This window comes from Belonocnema kinseyi, chromosome 6, assembly GCF_010883055.1.
Source record: "Belonocnema kinseyi isolate 2016_QV_RU_SX_M_011 chromosome 6, B_treatae_v1, whole genome shotgun sequence".
Taxonomy (NCBI): Eukaryota; Metazoa; Arthropoda; class Insecta; order Hymenoptera; family Cynipidae; genus Belonocnema; species Belonocnema kinseyi.
In genome coordinates this window covers 75,981,272-75,998,569 of record NC_046662.1, presented here as the reverse complement: position 1 = coordinate 75,998,569, position 17,298 = coordinate 75,981,272, and the positions used below count along the sequence as shown (strand labels likewise).

General features: G+C 29.9%; 1 protein-coding gene across 1 annotated transcript in view; it reads left to right on the top strand.

Moving 5' to 3' along the window:
* Nucleotides 1-10,067, top strand: part of LOC117175162 — a 21,871-nt gene extending 11,804 nt beyond the window's left edge. Inside the window, exons 3-4 of the mRNA XM_033364761.1 lie at nucleotides 1,371-1,793; nucleotides 9,666-10,067. Coding sequence (XP_033220652.1) covers nucleotides 1,371-1,793; nucleotides 9,666-9,948 — 706 coding nt within the window. The 3' untranslated portion in view covers nucleotides 9,949-10,067. The remainder of the gene's footprint in view (nucleotides 1-1,370; nucleotides 1,794-9,665) is intronic.
* Nucleotides 10,068-17,298: the final 7,231 nt, after the last annotated feature.

The window sequence follows — 17,298 nt, the reverse complement described above, 5'->3', positions numbered from 1 at the left end:
CATGTCTATGCAAACATAAATTATATTCTGTATTGGATAAAAAGTTTTAATGTACATAAGAACATTTTATACGTATTTGAAATATTATTGTTTACTTTTCAAAAATTCTATTACGTGTAATATTTACATTTTTATTGTGTATGCTATTAGATTAATTAGGTATTTTCAGCGAAATTTCCAAAATTATCGTAGCACCAAGCAATAACTTGTTTCAATTTAGAGTTTATTCAATAGCGTACTCAGAGAAAGTATTGACCAATATAAAGAGACTGTTCATACCAGTAATAATTCAATTTTGAACTAATATTTATTTCGAATTTAAACCCATTCCCGATATCACTGACGCGCGAACAAGAGCATTTGGCTGCGCGCGAGGCAGTCGAAAGGGCGGTGTAGACGTCGAAAAAGCGCTGACTATTAGTCGCGAAAACCATACCTTCGCCGGTCCTATACTAATATTGAATTATATCAATTTAGAGCGTAGCTTCTAAAGAATAAGTAGGTTTTCTGAATTTTAAGAAATATTGAATAGGCTACAAATTATTAACGGTCAAAGTTGGTGAAAAATGTCGAATTTTCAACCTTTGAAAATTCATAACTTTCGAAATATGCATTTTACGAAAAAGTTACAAGGAATATTTTCGTCTTAAAATGGGCCATATTATCTAAAAAAAATTGTCCAGATCGAAAAAGTCATTTTTTCATAATTTGTTTAAACAATTGCGATTTAAACAAAACGTACCGGCAGCATTGCCCGCTCCCGGACTATGTCCCGGAGAACCGTGTTTAATTCCCGCCAGGGCTGATATCTTTTAACAAGGTTTTTTCTCTTTCAGCTTAGAATAAAATATAAATATCTAATTGTATGTTTAATGTATAAAATGTGTAGTGCGTAAAGTGAATGCGAATTTATTTTTATTTTGCTCTTTCGACCATGGAAGTTTTTCCTTTTTGCTATGGGAAAAATTAGAAATGCGTAGAATGATCATAGACAGAATGTTTTTACTATTGTGTTTTGTAAACTTCACAGTCTGTCTTAGGGATTATAGTGAGTTTCTTTTCGTATAAGTGAAATTATTTAATCATTTATTTTATATTTGAATAGACATAATAACTTAAGACTTTAATATTCACAATAGCAATTCTTGCAATATTGACTCTATATCCTGGCTTGCTATTGTCGTATTGTAAAAATAAATATTAAACCAACAAATTTTATAACTGAAAGTTTTTCCGTGTACAATCTTGTAATCTAATTCATAGCATAAATCCAAATAATTAACCATTGGTGACTACTTTAGCCCCGCTTGACAGGCCTCGAATAGGGCTGAAATTGTGCATGTGCATAAAAATTGTATTTATTATTTCAGGCCGGCAGATATACCAGAAATCCTATGGTTCGAGGAAGAGACGGATTTGATTCGCAGTTGCGGAGCTTTGTCTTCAGCTTTAGGTCTTCAAAAAAGCTTCAGCACTAGTGATGTGTCGCAACTTCCTAATCCGGATGCATGTGGTCTTCGTGGATTAAGATCAGCAGTTTCAACTCATGCTCTCGACTTCGCTCATCGAAATAATCTTCTTCTAGAACAAGCAGGACTTGACCATGCCTCCAGATCTTGTAGCACCTGGGTAGCAGTGGGCGATGTAGCTAGTACTTCTCAATTACCAAGTCCACATGGAGGAAGCGAGCAGCTTCCGCTCGCTCCATCTCATCCGCAACCGATTCCATTCTCAGCAGCAGATCTTGTTAGATCTGTCAACAAGAAAGTTCGACAAAATTATATTCGCCGTAGGTGAGTGATTCTGTAATATGCTTGTCAATTCTTGAGTAAAGCTAACGCAGTTGTCATGCGGAATATATGTGGTAAAACGCTAATGGACAGAGAGGCAATGACAGGATTCTCAAAGAAGGTGATGTAGAGGCAACACTGTTTGACAAAAGCGAAAGGAATTTATTGAGATGGTTTGGTCATGTACCATTTAGGTAAAATGAATGATAGCATACCCAGAGGCAGACTGAGGAAATAAAGGTGGGAATGTGTGAATGAGACTCTAAGGCGACAAAATATACAGCCATAGAAACACAAGAGTATGCATGAAAAGATGTATGGATTTTAAGGTATTTAAAGTTCTATGCCAGGACAGGAAACTGTGGGGAAAAATAATTTATAAGAATTATGTGATGAAGAGTATCAATGGAGTGATAGACCCCTGAAACGAACGATCGTTGATACTAATGGGTCCTCGTGGAAAGCTTTGCTTAGTGAATGTGATTGGAGTAAAAAGTATGGATCTTACTGTGGGATTATCAGCAAGTTTTCGCATTGTTTGTATGATCTATGACGTATGTTGACTTTGTGAAGCTCTACGCCTAGTCTGATTGTTCGAGAAATTGGTCCAGAGCCAGTAATATCACACATATGACATATTTTTAAAAGAAAGAATAATTATTTTCAAAGTTTGCCGAATTCAATTTTTGAATTTTTTCGTCACCTAAGCAAACGCATTTTTCTATTTTCATCCCTGTTCAAAATTTTTTAAGTTAGATTTGAAAAAGGACACGTTTGAGTTTCAGATTTATTTTTATTAAACAAGTAAATAACCTCGACTATTTTGGTATGTCTTTCCGAATCTGAATACAGACTTGACAATCTTTCCCAAATTCCCCTCTTTAAAATAAAAATAAAAAAACAAAATAAAATAAAAAATTCCCCTTTTTTTAAGAATTCCTCTTTTTCCCATTTTCAAGAAACTTCCCTTTCATTCGCCTTTTCTCTTAAATTCGAACTGATTTAATAGAACTCAAAAATAAAATCTAACTTTGTGTATTTTCTTGTAAATTCCTCTTTTTAATAGAAAATAAATTTTCATTAAAAATGTAACTGCTTGGTTGACAATTAAACTACCTTGTAAAAAATTCATTTTATTGGCAACAGATCGTTCTCTTTGGTTGAAAATTTAATTATTTTATTACAAATTAGTTTTTTTGTCTGTAAACAAATTATATTTTACTTATTTATTTTTTATTTTATCTATTTAAACAAGTGCATTTAGAACCAAATACAGTGAAACTCTTTAATGAAACTGTTCAAACACTTAAGATTAGAAATTCTACAATTTTATTAAATTAGCGAGGCGAAAGTCAAATTTGCGGGGGGAGAGTGCAATTAGCAGGGCGAAAGTAAAATTAGCGGGTCGAAAGTGAAATTTGCGGGCCGCAAGTAAAAATTAGTAAAATATTAATATTAATAATAATAATATTATTATTATTTATAATAACCCCATCGTGTACTTGACTGCAACCCAGTCCGTCAATCATAGGGTCAAAACCAGGCTTTGTTCAATATTTCGGGGCAAATTGCTCTCATCATATCACTTGATTGTATTATAAAAATATGTCCATGACTGATGATATATACCGGGAGAGCCCCGTGCAAAATAATCAAATAAACATTCAACTCTAACCAAAAATTCCTTCGACATGTTTGGCAGCAGCTATCTTAAGCCTCTGAAAACATTTCAAATTTTTAAGTAAGCAATAATATTAAATTAATAATAAATTTTTTATTCCATTATTCCTCTTTTGTTTAAAAATTTACCATATTTAGTTGGAAATTCATCTATTTGGTTCTTAATTTATCTATTTCATTCAAAATTCGTCTTTTTAGGTTGAATTTAAACTTTTTTTATTTAAAATGAAAATCTTTTTTAGTTGAAATAATAAATATTAAATTTCTTGCTGGGGACTCATCTATTTTGTGAAATTCAACTATTCTTTATTTCAAATTTAAATCTTCTTAATTGAAAATTTACCTATACTTTGTTAAAAATTAATTTCATTAGTTGAAGATCTCTTTGTTTCAAATTTTAAATGTTTTGTTAAAAATGTGTGTTTGCTTTTTTTGGTTGAAAGCTAATTTTTAAATTGAAAATTTAAATATTTTATTATTGATTGAGAATCAATCGTTTTAAAGAAAATATAACAGATTTTGGTTGAACATTGATGTATTTTCTTTAGATTCGTCTTTTTATTATAAAATGAATCTTCTTCGCTTGAAATGTAACTGCATAGTTAAAACTTGAACTACTTTATTGTAAATTCGTTTTATAAGTTTGAAATTATTCTCTTGTATTAAAAAGTGAACTATTTTGTTAAAAATTCGTTTATTTCTGGTTAAAATTAATTTTTATAACTGCAAATTTATCTATTTCACGTTTTGTTGAAAGTTGATCGTTTTTCGTTAAAAATGCAACCATTTATTTGAAAAAAAGATGAATTTTCAACTAAAAAAGATAATGTTTCAACCAAAAATTGAAAGTTAAGTTTTTAGTTACAAAATTAATTTGTCAAATCAAATTATGGAATATGCAAGTGAAAAATTTCATTTTAAGTTTAAAAAATTAATTTTCAAACAAAAAAAATTTTCAACTAAATAGTTGAATTTCCAAACAAAAACATGAATTTTCATTCACGTAGGTTAGTTTTATAACAAAAAAATCTACTTTTCAACTAAAAAAGATATTTTTTTAGACGAAATTTGAAGTTTGTTTACAGTTTTAACAAATTCAACTGGATTGGTTTGATTTTCAATTTGTAAAAATTTAAATTAATAGAATTTTTAAAGAAATAGTTTGAATCTATATAGTTGATGGAATAGTTAAATTTTCAGGAAAAAATTCATCTTCAGCCAAAACAATAAACTTTTGAAAAAAGAATTTTAACGAAAAATGGAATAGATAATAGTTCACCCAGAAGAAATTTTAATTATAAATAAAAAGCAGGTCAATTTAACCAAGAAATAAGCATTTTATCAAGAGTTAAAACAACCAAGACAGATTTTTTAGGCAAAAGAATAAAAAATTAATCCAAACTGATAAATTTTCAAGAAAAATATTAGTTTTCAACCAAACAGCTGAATTTTCGACTGAAGGAGACACCTTTGATTTTTAATAAATTCTCTGACATTGCCAGATTTTTCCAGGTATATACAGAAATTCCTGGAAAATTCCAGATTTTACAGGTGACTATTTTTTTAAAGATTAATTTTTTGTCGGAAATTTGATTATTTGGTCAATAATTCGTCTTTTTAGATAGAAATAAGATAAAACAAATTTGACAATTTTGTGTACACTTTCTTTACTTTTGTTTGAGTGCTCGCTTGAGTGACAGCCGCAGATCCCGCGCACCCCGCGCTGCTCCTGTTACACCTACATGCGGCGCGGCGTGAATTCTCGGAAGGGATATATAAGGGAGGGCTATTGAAGAGCTTTACTGTATTTGGTTGTAAATGCAAGTTTGCACTTGATAATTAATTTTTTTGTTTCAAATTTAACTATTTGTTTGAACATTCATCTTTGTAGATCGAAAATTCAACTATGTAATTAGAAATTCAAACATTTTGTTGAAAAATATACTATTTTGTTAAAAAGTCATCTTTTTTATCAAAAATTCACCTGCGTTATTGAAAAATCGTCTTTTTTCGATTGAATATTCGACTTTTTGATTAAAAATGCAATCTTTTGTGGTTAAAGTAAATTGTTGTCTGTTTGCAAATTCAACCAATTAGTTAAAAATTTACCTATTTGATTAAAAATTTGTCTCTTTTGCATGAAAGTTCAACTATTTATTTTCAACTTTCTTTACTATCGAAAGAGCCCACTAATAGGAAACAATACCTTGGCAGAGGTCAATTGTAACAGACAAGAGCAATCGTTCCGATCCCATTTTTGCATATTACCTTTTACCTCGCATTTTACTGCCTTTCGACGATTTGATAGATGGAAATAAAAAAGAATGAAATAAAGGAAAAAGAACATGTAGAATCGTAGATACTACAAAAAAAGAATCGGTACTCACATTGATTGCCTAAATAGAAAATTAAAATAAATGCTTCAATTTAAAGTACTATGAAATATAATTAATGATCATAAATTAAAATAAATATTTAAATAGCGAAATGAGCTTTCATACAATCCAAATTCAATTTTAATTTTCATTGGCTTTCAGTAATCTGTAACTTTCATTTAAATATTATAAGATTTTATCCCTAAAGAAATTAGAATCAATGAAAAAAATTGAAAATTTGTTTTATTGGTTAAATCCATTTGTTTTTTCAGATTAAATTAAAACCTTTTTTTTAAATATCAAGTATTACATTTTTGTAGAAAATTTATCTTTTCAATTTAAAAATTCCACTCCGTTGTTGAAAGCTGAAGTACTTTCTTAAAATATAATTTTTTCGTTGAAGACTCATAATTTTAGTTACTAATTCGTTGTATTTTTCAATATCAAGAACTCATGTGCTTTAAAATTCAACACTTTAGTAGACAATTTGACTAACTGGTTGAAAATTTATGCATTCTGTTGAAAATTCATCTTTTTTATAGAAAATGAATTTAATTGAGAGTTCAAGTATTTGATTAAAAGTTCATTTTTGTTGGCTAAGATCAATGGTTTTTTCATTTTGTATCAAAATTTCTTTTTGATTTAAATATGAACTTATAGACTTTTCGCTGAAAATTCCACAATTTGGTATATAAAATTTAACTATTTGGTACCAAATCAACCTGTTTTGTACACAAAATTTTGTTTTCTAACTTTCAAATGAATTCTCCTCAATAAAAATGTAAATGCTACATTTTAGTTTGAAATTTTTTTTTTTAATTCAATAATTGAACCATTTAGTTTGAAATTTTAAAAAAAAGAAGAAATAGAAATCAATCACATTTTTTGTTGAAAATTCAGCTATCAGGTTTTTCTGTTAGAAAATCAATATTCTCAGTCAAAAATTCCTCTCTTTGTTAAAAATGTACTATTAAATTGAAATATCACCTTTTTTTTTGCAAGCTCATCCGTTTGGTTCGAAAATTCAATATTTTTGATGAAATTTTTTCTCTTATTTGTTGGAACCCTGGTAGAAAAATTTGTTACAAGAAAGTACAACATTTCTGCAACTGTAATTTTGTATTAAAACATGTACTTCTTTGTAAATAAATGTATAAGATTTAACAAAGAATACAATCAAATACAAATAACTAATTTTTTCTTGTATTTTCTTGTAGAAAAGTAAGAAACGAACAATAAAGTATGAGTTACTACAATTCAAAAATTTGTGCACATTTTCATCAGTATTTTTCTTGTAGGTAAAAATCTTCAATGTATTACAGAAAAGTACATGATTTTACATTTTTTCAATTTGGATGTTTGACGCCCTAAAAAATTGTTAACTTTGCGTAAATTATTGTAGAAAATTACAAAACTTTACAATAAAAAACAAGATTTCACGAAAGTTGAAATACTGAAAAACTGTATTTAAAATTGCGTTGGAAATATTGGTAGTTTATTGTAAAAGTATACAAATTTAAACAAAAAAATATAGATTTTCAGATATTATGCAACATTTTTTTTGCATTAAAATTTCACCTAGATATTCAAATCTATCAGAAGTAATTTTAAATAAGAGATATTATTCATTTAGAAAATATTTTTATGCAAATTAATTAACAATTAATTAATAATTAATAGTAAAAGCGATATATTTTAATCAATCATGTCAATTTTTAGAAAAGCACCTGACCTAATTTCCATATCGGATCAAGAATGGTTATCTTTAAAATAATACCAAACTCATTAAAAATAAAAAAAATTTGAAGAATTAGAATAAAAATTTTAAGGCTTCTTAAGTACCTTTCAAGGTTTAAAAAAATTAAATTCTCAAAATTACTGGAAACATTTTTAACAGTTTTTTATTTTGATGCATTAATGTTAAGAGAATATTTACAAATATATTTTTTTTGAATAAAATAAATGTTGACTAATAATTAATAATTGAACAATTAATAATTTCTTTAAAAAATTTTTTTTAATTTTCAAACAGTTAAAACAAAATCTAAATTTTTGAAGATTTCGAACAAAAAATGTAGAAGCCTTTTAAGAATTCTAAAAAGTCTTAAAAACCAATTTTCTTATAAAAATACCTAGAAAAACTAAAAATAATTTTTATTTAAATTAATTCTAAAAGAATACTTAAAATCAGTTTCAAAATTTTCAAAAAAGAATCTGGAAGCTTTTAAGGCAATTTTAATCTTGCAGAATTAAAGAAAAATGTAGGAGCAATTCGAGTTCCAAGATTATAACAAAATTTTCATTAGATTCCTGGAACAATTTTTAAATGTTTTTTTTTTTAACGTAATTTTATTTGTGATTTATTGCATTTGTTTTGAGATTCCTGTAAAATGGTTTTAGTTTTTTGTATTTTTTTTTATAAAAATCTTTTCACTAGAAAAATGCCTTTTTTTGTTTAATATAACTGTTTTGGATTTAAAATAAAAATCTTTTCTTGCGTAGGTGAAAAAGAACAGAAATAGTGGCGTTAGTGTACAATTCTGCAAGAAAAGTGTCTTTAATGTTATTTTTTTCGAAATAGTAGCAAAATAGTGTCATCGCTCAAAAAAACTTTCAAATAGTGTAAATAGAGTGGTGAGTCCGAGGACTGATATGAGCTTCAATGCCCTAGAATGAGTGAATCGTAAATTAATACATATAATTAAATAATAAATAATTGTTTTAATTTTGGTAAATAGAAAAACTACTATATCGCAATTATTTTCATCACGCAAAATTAATTTAAAACGCGAGAAAATAGTTTCTTTATAAGTCACTGTCGGCTGGTTTGAACCAACAAACCTCATTACAAGTGAGGTGTGCGGCGCAATTGCAGTCCGCGGTGGCGGGCGGTAGCACTATTCGTAGCGCACCTTATATGTAATAAAAAGGTTGCACGGTGTACTTGAAAGGGGTTTGGATTTTTTTCTGACATTTTAGATTTAGCGGTTGGATATGCTGCGCTGATTTCCTACAAACATGTTAAGCTCAAAATAAAAATCTTTCATCGGTTCCCTTTCAAGATAAGATTCTTTTTCTGCAACTTTTGCGAGTTTTACTGGAAAAATTGAATAGTAGGAAATATTTGAAAAAAATCAAATTTAAAAGACTTTTGTTAACCTTTTGCAGTGTAATTCGGAAATTTTTTAGAATAAAGGGCCTTGTCTGGCAAAGAGCTGAAATGGCGTATTGATTTTTGGGACTGAAATAAGTTATTCTGAGAAAATGTAAAAAAGAAAGGCAGTTTGGAATACTTTCATTAGGCTTTTCCGGATAAATTCGCAAAAATGACAGAAAAAGATCCTTATCTCGAAAAGGTACAGAAGAAACATTTTAATTTTAAGTTTCAAATGTTTGTAGGAATTCAGCGCAACATATTCAATAGGAAAATATAAAATGCCAGAAAAAAATCCAAACCCCTTTCAAGCACACCGGGTTTGTCGGTTCAAACTGAGTCTGCAGGGAATTAAACAAAAAAATTATATTCTCGCGTTTTTAATTAATTTAGCGCAATAAAAATAATTGCGATGTAGTAGTTTTGTCCATATATGAGCAATCTAATAGGTAGATAAGTCTACTATATTTAAAATTAAACCATAAAAAAACTTAGATACCCAAACCGGCAAACTGTAGACCTGGCCTCGAATCTCAGCAGAGCAAAGGGGATTTTTTTCACAGTTAAAAACTCTGACCATTTTGGTTTAGACTAGTAAATCAAAAACTTTAATTTCATCGACAAAACATAATAATAATTGGTCATTAAATCTCATTATTTCAACAGATTATTAACGACCTACCGTGCCCTGGAACGCCTATCCCAAAGTGAATTCAATCTTGATAGGCTGGAAGCTGCAGCTTCTGCTGCACAAATAACTCCCGGAGCTTCCCTGGTTGTTCCTGGAGCACCTGTCGTTTCTGTAGGACGAAAAACCAAGGACCATGCTTTGACGCTTAAAGATGTCGAAAGAGAAAGAGGAAAGCAACTTTCCAAATACGAGAGGAACATGATGATTTTTAATTGGCTACACACCCTCGATGACACAGTCGAAGAAAGTCTTCAGTAAAATAAAAATCTTTTTTTACAAATCTATATAATTACTATTGTATGCCATGCGATACGATCGTAGAAGTGGAAACTTGTGACTTTCTAACTGAGTGTCTTAAAGATTGAAAACCCCGAAAATTTGGTACCCCGTCGAAAACTAAACGCAGTCGTCCGAATATTTTGAAAGTTGAAATTCAATATTTATGGTTCCTCACAACAAAATACGAGATTTTGAATTGACAATAATTTAGAATTACCAACAAAAATTCAAAAGTTTTAGAGATACCGTTCACCAAAGGAATGTTTAGAAAATTTCAAAATGCAGTAAATTCAACCTCGTCCACTTCAAAAGACTCATCGCTTTCTCTGTGATAAATTCAGAAAAATATAACCAACCACCCCTGCGCAATTTTAAGTTGCAATAAGCAAAAGGGTTATTTTCAATGAAACACAAAAAATAATAATTTACAAAAATTAAAGGCGAACCGAAGTTGTAAAAAGTGAATGATCGCTAATAGTAGTATAAATTATCAAGAGTGTTACGACATTGTTTATATCTACTCGGATGATCCAAAATAATAATTTTCAAAACTATATTTTTAAATTACTTTTTTGGATTAAACCTACTACTTTCTACAATTACAATATTCAAATGCTCTCCCCTCAAGCGTTAAAAGTTTGCCAAGGATTAAAAACGGTACATTCTTTCCGCGTGACTTATTTAGAGTAGCTTTTTTCAGCTTTTAGATATTGGTAATTAATATTTTTTAAAAACATTCCATATAATTAAATGGAATACATTTATACTTTGTTTACGAAAAATAAAAATTTGTTCGTTTTATATATAGTCACCGATAGATGTAGAAAATCACGCGTTTTTTACTTAATATTCTAACGTTTCGTTGGGCGATTGTCAATTCCGCCCCAGCTACCTGCGTAAGCTTCTCCCACTACACGGCCTTCCCAGTCAGCTAAACTGCTGCCGCCGAGCCTCGTCAGCACGAGTCCTTTGTACCTAATGATAACAAACATGCGGAATATAACAGTTTTTAAAATCTAGAACTTTGTCGTTTCAACTATATGTTATTTGTCTTAAAATGTCAACTGCAGTAGCTTTAATTGATGGATGCAATATTTTACAACTTAAGAAAATTACGGAAGCTAAAATTTGACCAGATTTGAAAACTTAAATAATCCGTAAATCATTTTGCGCTGACAGCGCAAAAGAATGCATGGTCTTATTCATAACAACCAAATTTGTAAACACATTAACAAACATGATAAACTTTGTCTATTGCTTAACTAGTCACATTGCTCAAAATTATACTTTTAAAAGTTTGTCTTCAAAATTTTATTTTTGCCTTACACAAAAAATTAATAAATCAAATGAAAATTACACATAATATTTACCACTGTATATAACTTTTCCGCCTGGGATACTGTGCTAAACATTATGCAAATTGTTGAGCTATGATTTTGAAATTGTCTTATGTCTGTTAATCAGTTTCCAAATTAGGCTAGGATCCTTTGAAAAATAAAGTGAACTTATTATTTTAGTTCATTAATGATCAAATTTGGCCAAATTTTTGTTTCCAGAATTCCCCCAAGTTAAGTAAAATATTGTACCAACAAATTAAAGCCACCGCAGTTGATTTAAGTAAAATATCATGTAACTTTTTCCAGACTCGGCATAGAATTTCGGCTGAGTGAGGGGAAGCCGCGTAGTGGAGTAACCGTTCGCAGGTAGCTGGGGCACATTTGTCATCCGCTCATTTCGTTAAGGTACAAAATTAATAGAACTGAATATACGATTGGAAATGGAGAAATGAATAGAGTGGAAGATATACGATCGTTAAAATGAAATCATGAACTTCCATTATTACACAGTTGTAACATCTAAAGGAAATAATTCACCTGCTAATTATTTCAATTTGGCCCGTTAACGCCGGAAAAGACCTTTCGTTTATAACGCTTGTAAAGTTAAAACTTCTTGATTGTATATCAATGTCATAAGCAACTGTTATCTACAAAATTTAGAAATATAACTCTTCCTTGAAATTTATGACCTAAAAATGGACTGGGTTTAGGCATTAATGGGTTAAATGTGTTTAATTTGTGCTGGCTCATGTAGACATCCGTCCCTTTTCGTATTAAAAAAAAAACTAATAAAAAACAACTAAAACGATGTCTTTACTGTCGAGCATATCTGATTTGTGATGTAAGATGAAATTTCATAATAAAATAAAAGGCACACAGACTACGGAAAACCATCAGAAAAAATCTTTCTTAGAATCGAAAAATGTTTGCAAAACTAATAAAATTAAATCAATTATTTCTTTAATTCTAGGAAATATTTTTCTGGCTGTAAAAGGCAAATATCAATAGACTATCCGATTTTTCCGAAAAAGTGTACTGTTTATTGATAACCGATGACTGAAAATAGATAAAAGAATAAAAATAATGTTATGTTAACCCACAAATCTGAAAAAAATATGAATTTGAAGTATGAATGCATCAGCTTTTAGAAAGAAAGTATTTCAAGATTATTAAGGGTGGCCGTTTTAATCAAAGAAAAAACTTCCCAGTTTTTTCCAGTTCGAAAAAATTTGTCCAGACCATTGAAGCTTAAAAAAAAATCCTAAAGCTAAAGTTTCTTCATTTGATGTAATAAAAATTGAACTGAAAATTACAAAAAAAACTTTAACCGCAACTCTTTTAAATTTTTAAATTTTTAAATGGAAGGTTGAAAAAGATTTTTATTCCAAAATTTTTATCAAACCCCCAATAATTTACACGTATAAAAGTTTAACAGTTATGACACTATCCATTTAATAAATTTTGTATTAAATGATTGCGAACTGCAAAATAAATTTTTTTTATCATTTACAAATTTTACCCTCTAGAGGTTTTTGTTTAACTAATCTAAATTCACGCTATAACTTTAAAGCTTCGAAATGTCATTTTAATCAATATTTTAAAGTTAGAAAAATAAAATAATAAACGATTAAAATGTTTTTAAACTGAACCAGTTTTAAATAAGAAGTTGCATTTTTGTCTATCATTACAACTTCATAATTATTCAATTGTTATTTATACATAAAATTTTTTTTTTCTTTAAATCTTTCTAAATATTGTATTAACAATATTTTTTTAATAAATCCTTATTTTTAATTTTCGCAGTAAAAACTTTTTAAAAAATCATATTAAAACCTTTCACAATCTTCAAAAAGCTTCCAAATTTTATTTTAAAATCTTACAAAATCTACATTTTGTTTTAAATTTTCGAAATATTTCCAAATTTTTAACTATTTTTGAGATTTTTTCAAAACTTCTTTTCAAATTTCAAATTTATTTACTGTAATTTTTTCTGAAACAATAAAAATGTTCAATTGTTATTTATACATACAAATTTAACAATTTCCAATACAAATTTTTAATTTGGAAAAAAATACTAGGTTTTCCATTTCAACCAATTCATTTTAATTTGTTTAGTTTTAAGTAGTTGATTTATAACTGCTCGTTTTAAATAAACAGTCAAGTATTTCTAGATATTAAAAAATTAATATACTTCTTAATTAAAAATTTTTTAATTGAATAAGTTAAAAATTGAATTTTTCAGGCTGAAACAATATTTTAATCGGATTTGAAATTTAATAAAAGCCTTTAATTATGAAATCAATTCATTTTAAATTATTTAGAAATTGAAAATAGTCCATAAAGTTTCAATCTTAAGTTTTCGAATATTTCATAATTGAAAAAGTTAGCAATTGAACTTAAAATTAAGCAAGTGATATGCAATTTGTGATGTTTCAAGGTATTGGACAGATTTTTTCTCTAACAATTTGTAAAATTTCAAATCAAAAAATAAATTTACTGTAATTTCCAGGTCTCGAAATATTCTCGGTCATTTCCTAATCCATTGGCCACCCTGTTTATATGCAGATCAGCATATTTGTGGATCGAAAGTAAATAAAAATTTAATGTCATTATCAACAAATCCTAAAAAAAAGGTTAAAATCTGTTTACTATGGTATTAATTTTTTTTATATTTAATTTATTCTTCGTTGCAATCATTTTCGTCGAAGTTCATTATGTATTTATTTTTCTCAAACGAAATATGGATTATTTAAAATAATCTTCGATGTTGATTATCGTGCGATTGAAATATATTTGAAATTGCATTTTTCCCTTGGCATCTGCGAATAACTATTTGACGGTATATCGGCATTGCCTTGCAGCAACATTTTTACATTTAAAATGCAAAATAATAACTGAAAAAATTGCGGGCATAATCAGTTTCTTCATTTTACATTTTAAATCTAGAGGCATTGTTCAATTCAATAATTATTCGCACTCGCCTATGCAGAATGAGTGTTCCTAACAAAGCCTTAAATGTAAAGCATAAAGTATTAAACGTTCTATTGATTAACGTACTAGCGCTTCAATTTATTTATTAAAATCTAACCTTTTTTTCATATTTAAGGTTGCTACAGTCTGAAATACGGGTCAAAACCAGGGCTTTAAAAATGATTTTTTTGAATTAACAGATTTTTTACTGATTTAAAGAATAAAAACTAGTAAATAATTTTAGAAATCTCGGAAATAGGATTGGAGTAAAAATGATAAAACTAATCTTAATGTTCAAACCAAGAGGTAAAAATGTATTGGTTGGTATCCAAAAGAAGTAAACAACAAAAATTGCAATCTGTTAAAATCTTCTAATTAGGTTATTGGATATGAAAGTTCCAAATAAGTTTCCGATCAGTGTAATATTGATGGAAATTTTTTTATGTACAGAATTTGATATTGGACAGTAATAAAAAATAAATTTCACATTTGTTTAAATTTGTGTTTGCTAGAAAAACTGTACCCCAAATTGTTCAAATCCACACAAAATAAATTAATGTAATTTTTGTTCTTGGAAAAAAATTACATTTAGAGTTCCCGCAAGCCCGATGAAGTTTAATACGTATTTCCCATAAAAACACGTTTTTCTAAATTTGATTCAGAATCATCAATTTTTGGTGTATCGAGTTGATGCACAACATTTCTCTACAGAATTAGACATAGAATACGAACCAAACATTATGTAAATAATTTATTATTATTTATATTAATTTTCTTTCAGATTAGTTAAAAAGTCGCGGTTTATTCTAAATTTCTCGACTTGCTTTCAACTTTTTAGTTAGAGCGAGTCAATAATCTATTCCAGCTAACAAAAATAATAGTTTAAATAATTTATTATTTTTTTAAAATAATATTCTCTTTAAATAATGCTCCAAAGTTGCGTTCTTCCCTAAGATTTCCAACTTTTTGCTTAGTGAGTATGCGAGTTTTTCATAAATAATGTTTGGTTTTTTTTTTTAGTTTTAAAGGATTCAATTAATATGTTTAATTTAGAAAGCTTTGACAACTTATATTACAAGATATTCTTAAATATATGAGCATCATCGTATAAATAAGTAATACTAACAAAATAACAATTCATTTCTTGAATTTGTCTCGTAAAGTATCAAATATTTGACTTTAAACTAAAAAAGATCAATTTTCAACCAAATAGTTCATCTTCGAACTAAAAAGATCAGTTCCAAACCTAAAATTAAATAGTTAAAGTTTCAGGTAGAATAATTAATTTAATATCTATATATATATATATATCGATTTTGATTCTAAACCAAGGAAACCAAGGGTTTCTGCTGAATATGGTTATAAAAATAAATAGGCAGTCGCGGACAATTGTCCAGGGGTGATCCCGAAGGAATTAACCCCCAAGCAGAGGTGTGAAAACCGTGCCGAAAGCACGGGCGACCTCTCAGAGTACGCAGCCTTATCCTTGCATGCGGGGCTCTACAAAGATTAACGAACTTCTTTCACTAGCTTCTCGTGGGAACAACAATGACAACACCAAACATAGTTGTAGTAAGTGCGGTTCAAAATAACAGAACGCGCAGGGCTCCCAACAATGGGTCGGCCAACAATGTGGCCCGTGAACGGGGTTACATAGCACGGCTGCATGCTCTGTGGTGCGAGAAACATCCGGAGCTATCGCACTTTTCGCAGCAACGTCTGCGAAACCATGCTGAACTACTCCGTAAAAGGGGCTATGTAAGCGGAACGCCTACTCTACCACAGCTAGAACAAGCCGGCAACAAAGAAATAGAGGCGACACTAAGACCAACCGTGGGCAGGCATCCAATAGATGAAGAGCGATGCTTTACGACCCGGAGAAACATCAACACTAAGGTTTCTTTCAAGCCTAGAGATCTGGCTGAAATGGATGACGAGCTTCGTGGACATTTTTCTGGTGAATCCGACCTCTGGGCTATCAATTATGGTGTGTATAATGCAGCGAGAGCTTTGGCCGATGCGAACCGTAAAACAAAACCATCGGCTGATCATAAGACCAAAAAGTTCGAAAGTTCGCGCGCGAACTCCGGACCCGTTATCACACACTTAACAAGTCAAAGCTGCTGACCATCAGGCAGCATATTGTTGAGAGAATACTTATACTATCTGACGCTAAGAGAAGTCTAGAGCGGAGGGAGAGGTGGGTCAGAGAAAATCAACAGTTTCTCTCTGACCCATCTGGACTCTTCCAAGACCCTCTAGTTACTGTCGAACACCCACCCAAACCAGAGGAGGTCGAAGTATTTTGGAAAGAAGTCTACGAAGTTCAGCATAGACTGGACGAAGGCTCAGAAAATATAAATAGCTTCAAAGAGTTATGTGTTGCCCTCATAACACCTGATAAAGAATGCCCACCCATCAGTACCGAGGAGGTGAAAAAAGTATTAAGAGGGATGAAGAACTATTCCGCACCGGGACCAGATTGTATCAAAACCTTCTGGTGGAAGAGGTTTTCTTCAACCCATCAGCATTTGGCCCGTATTTTCACCTCATATTAGAAGTCGGAAGAGCCGATTCCAGAGTGGTTGGTGGAAGGGCGCACAATACTTCTGCCAAAAGTAGGCAAATTAGCTGACCCGAAGAATTAGAGGCCAATAACTTGTCTGAACACGCTTTATAAGATATTTACAGCTATCCTAAATGACAGGATTGTTCGGGCAATTGAACCTGTGTGGCAAGAAATGTATGAATAACGAGGCTCAAAGAAAGGCGTAGCGGGATGTCGGGGGAACCTGCTCACCGATAGATGTGTTTGCAAAGATGCAGCAGTCTACCAGCGTGACCTATCGATGGCCTGGATTAATGATCGGAAACCTTTCGATTCGACCTCCCATAGACTTATCATCTGTCTTTTGGAAAGCTTAAAGGTTCATCCGCAAATAGTTGGGTGCATAGAGATTGATGCCGCTTTGGAAAACCAGATTTACTATCTCATCTGGAAAAAATCGTGTGACAACTAACA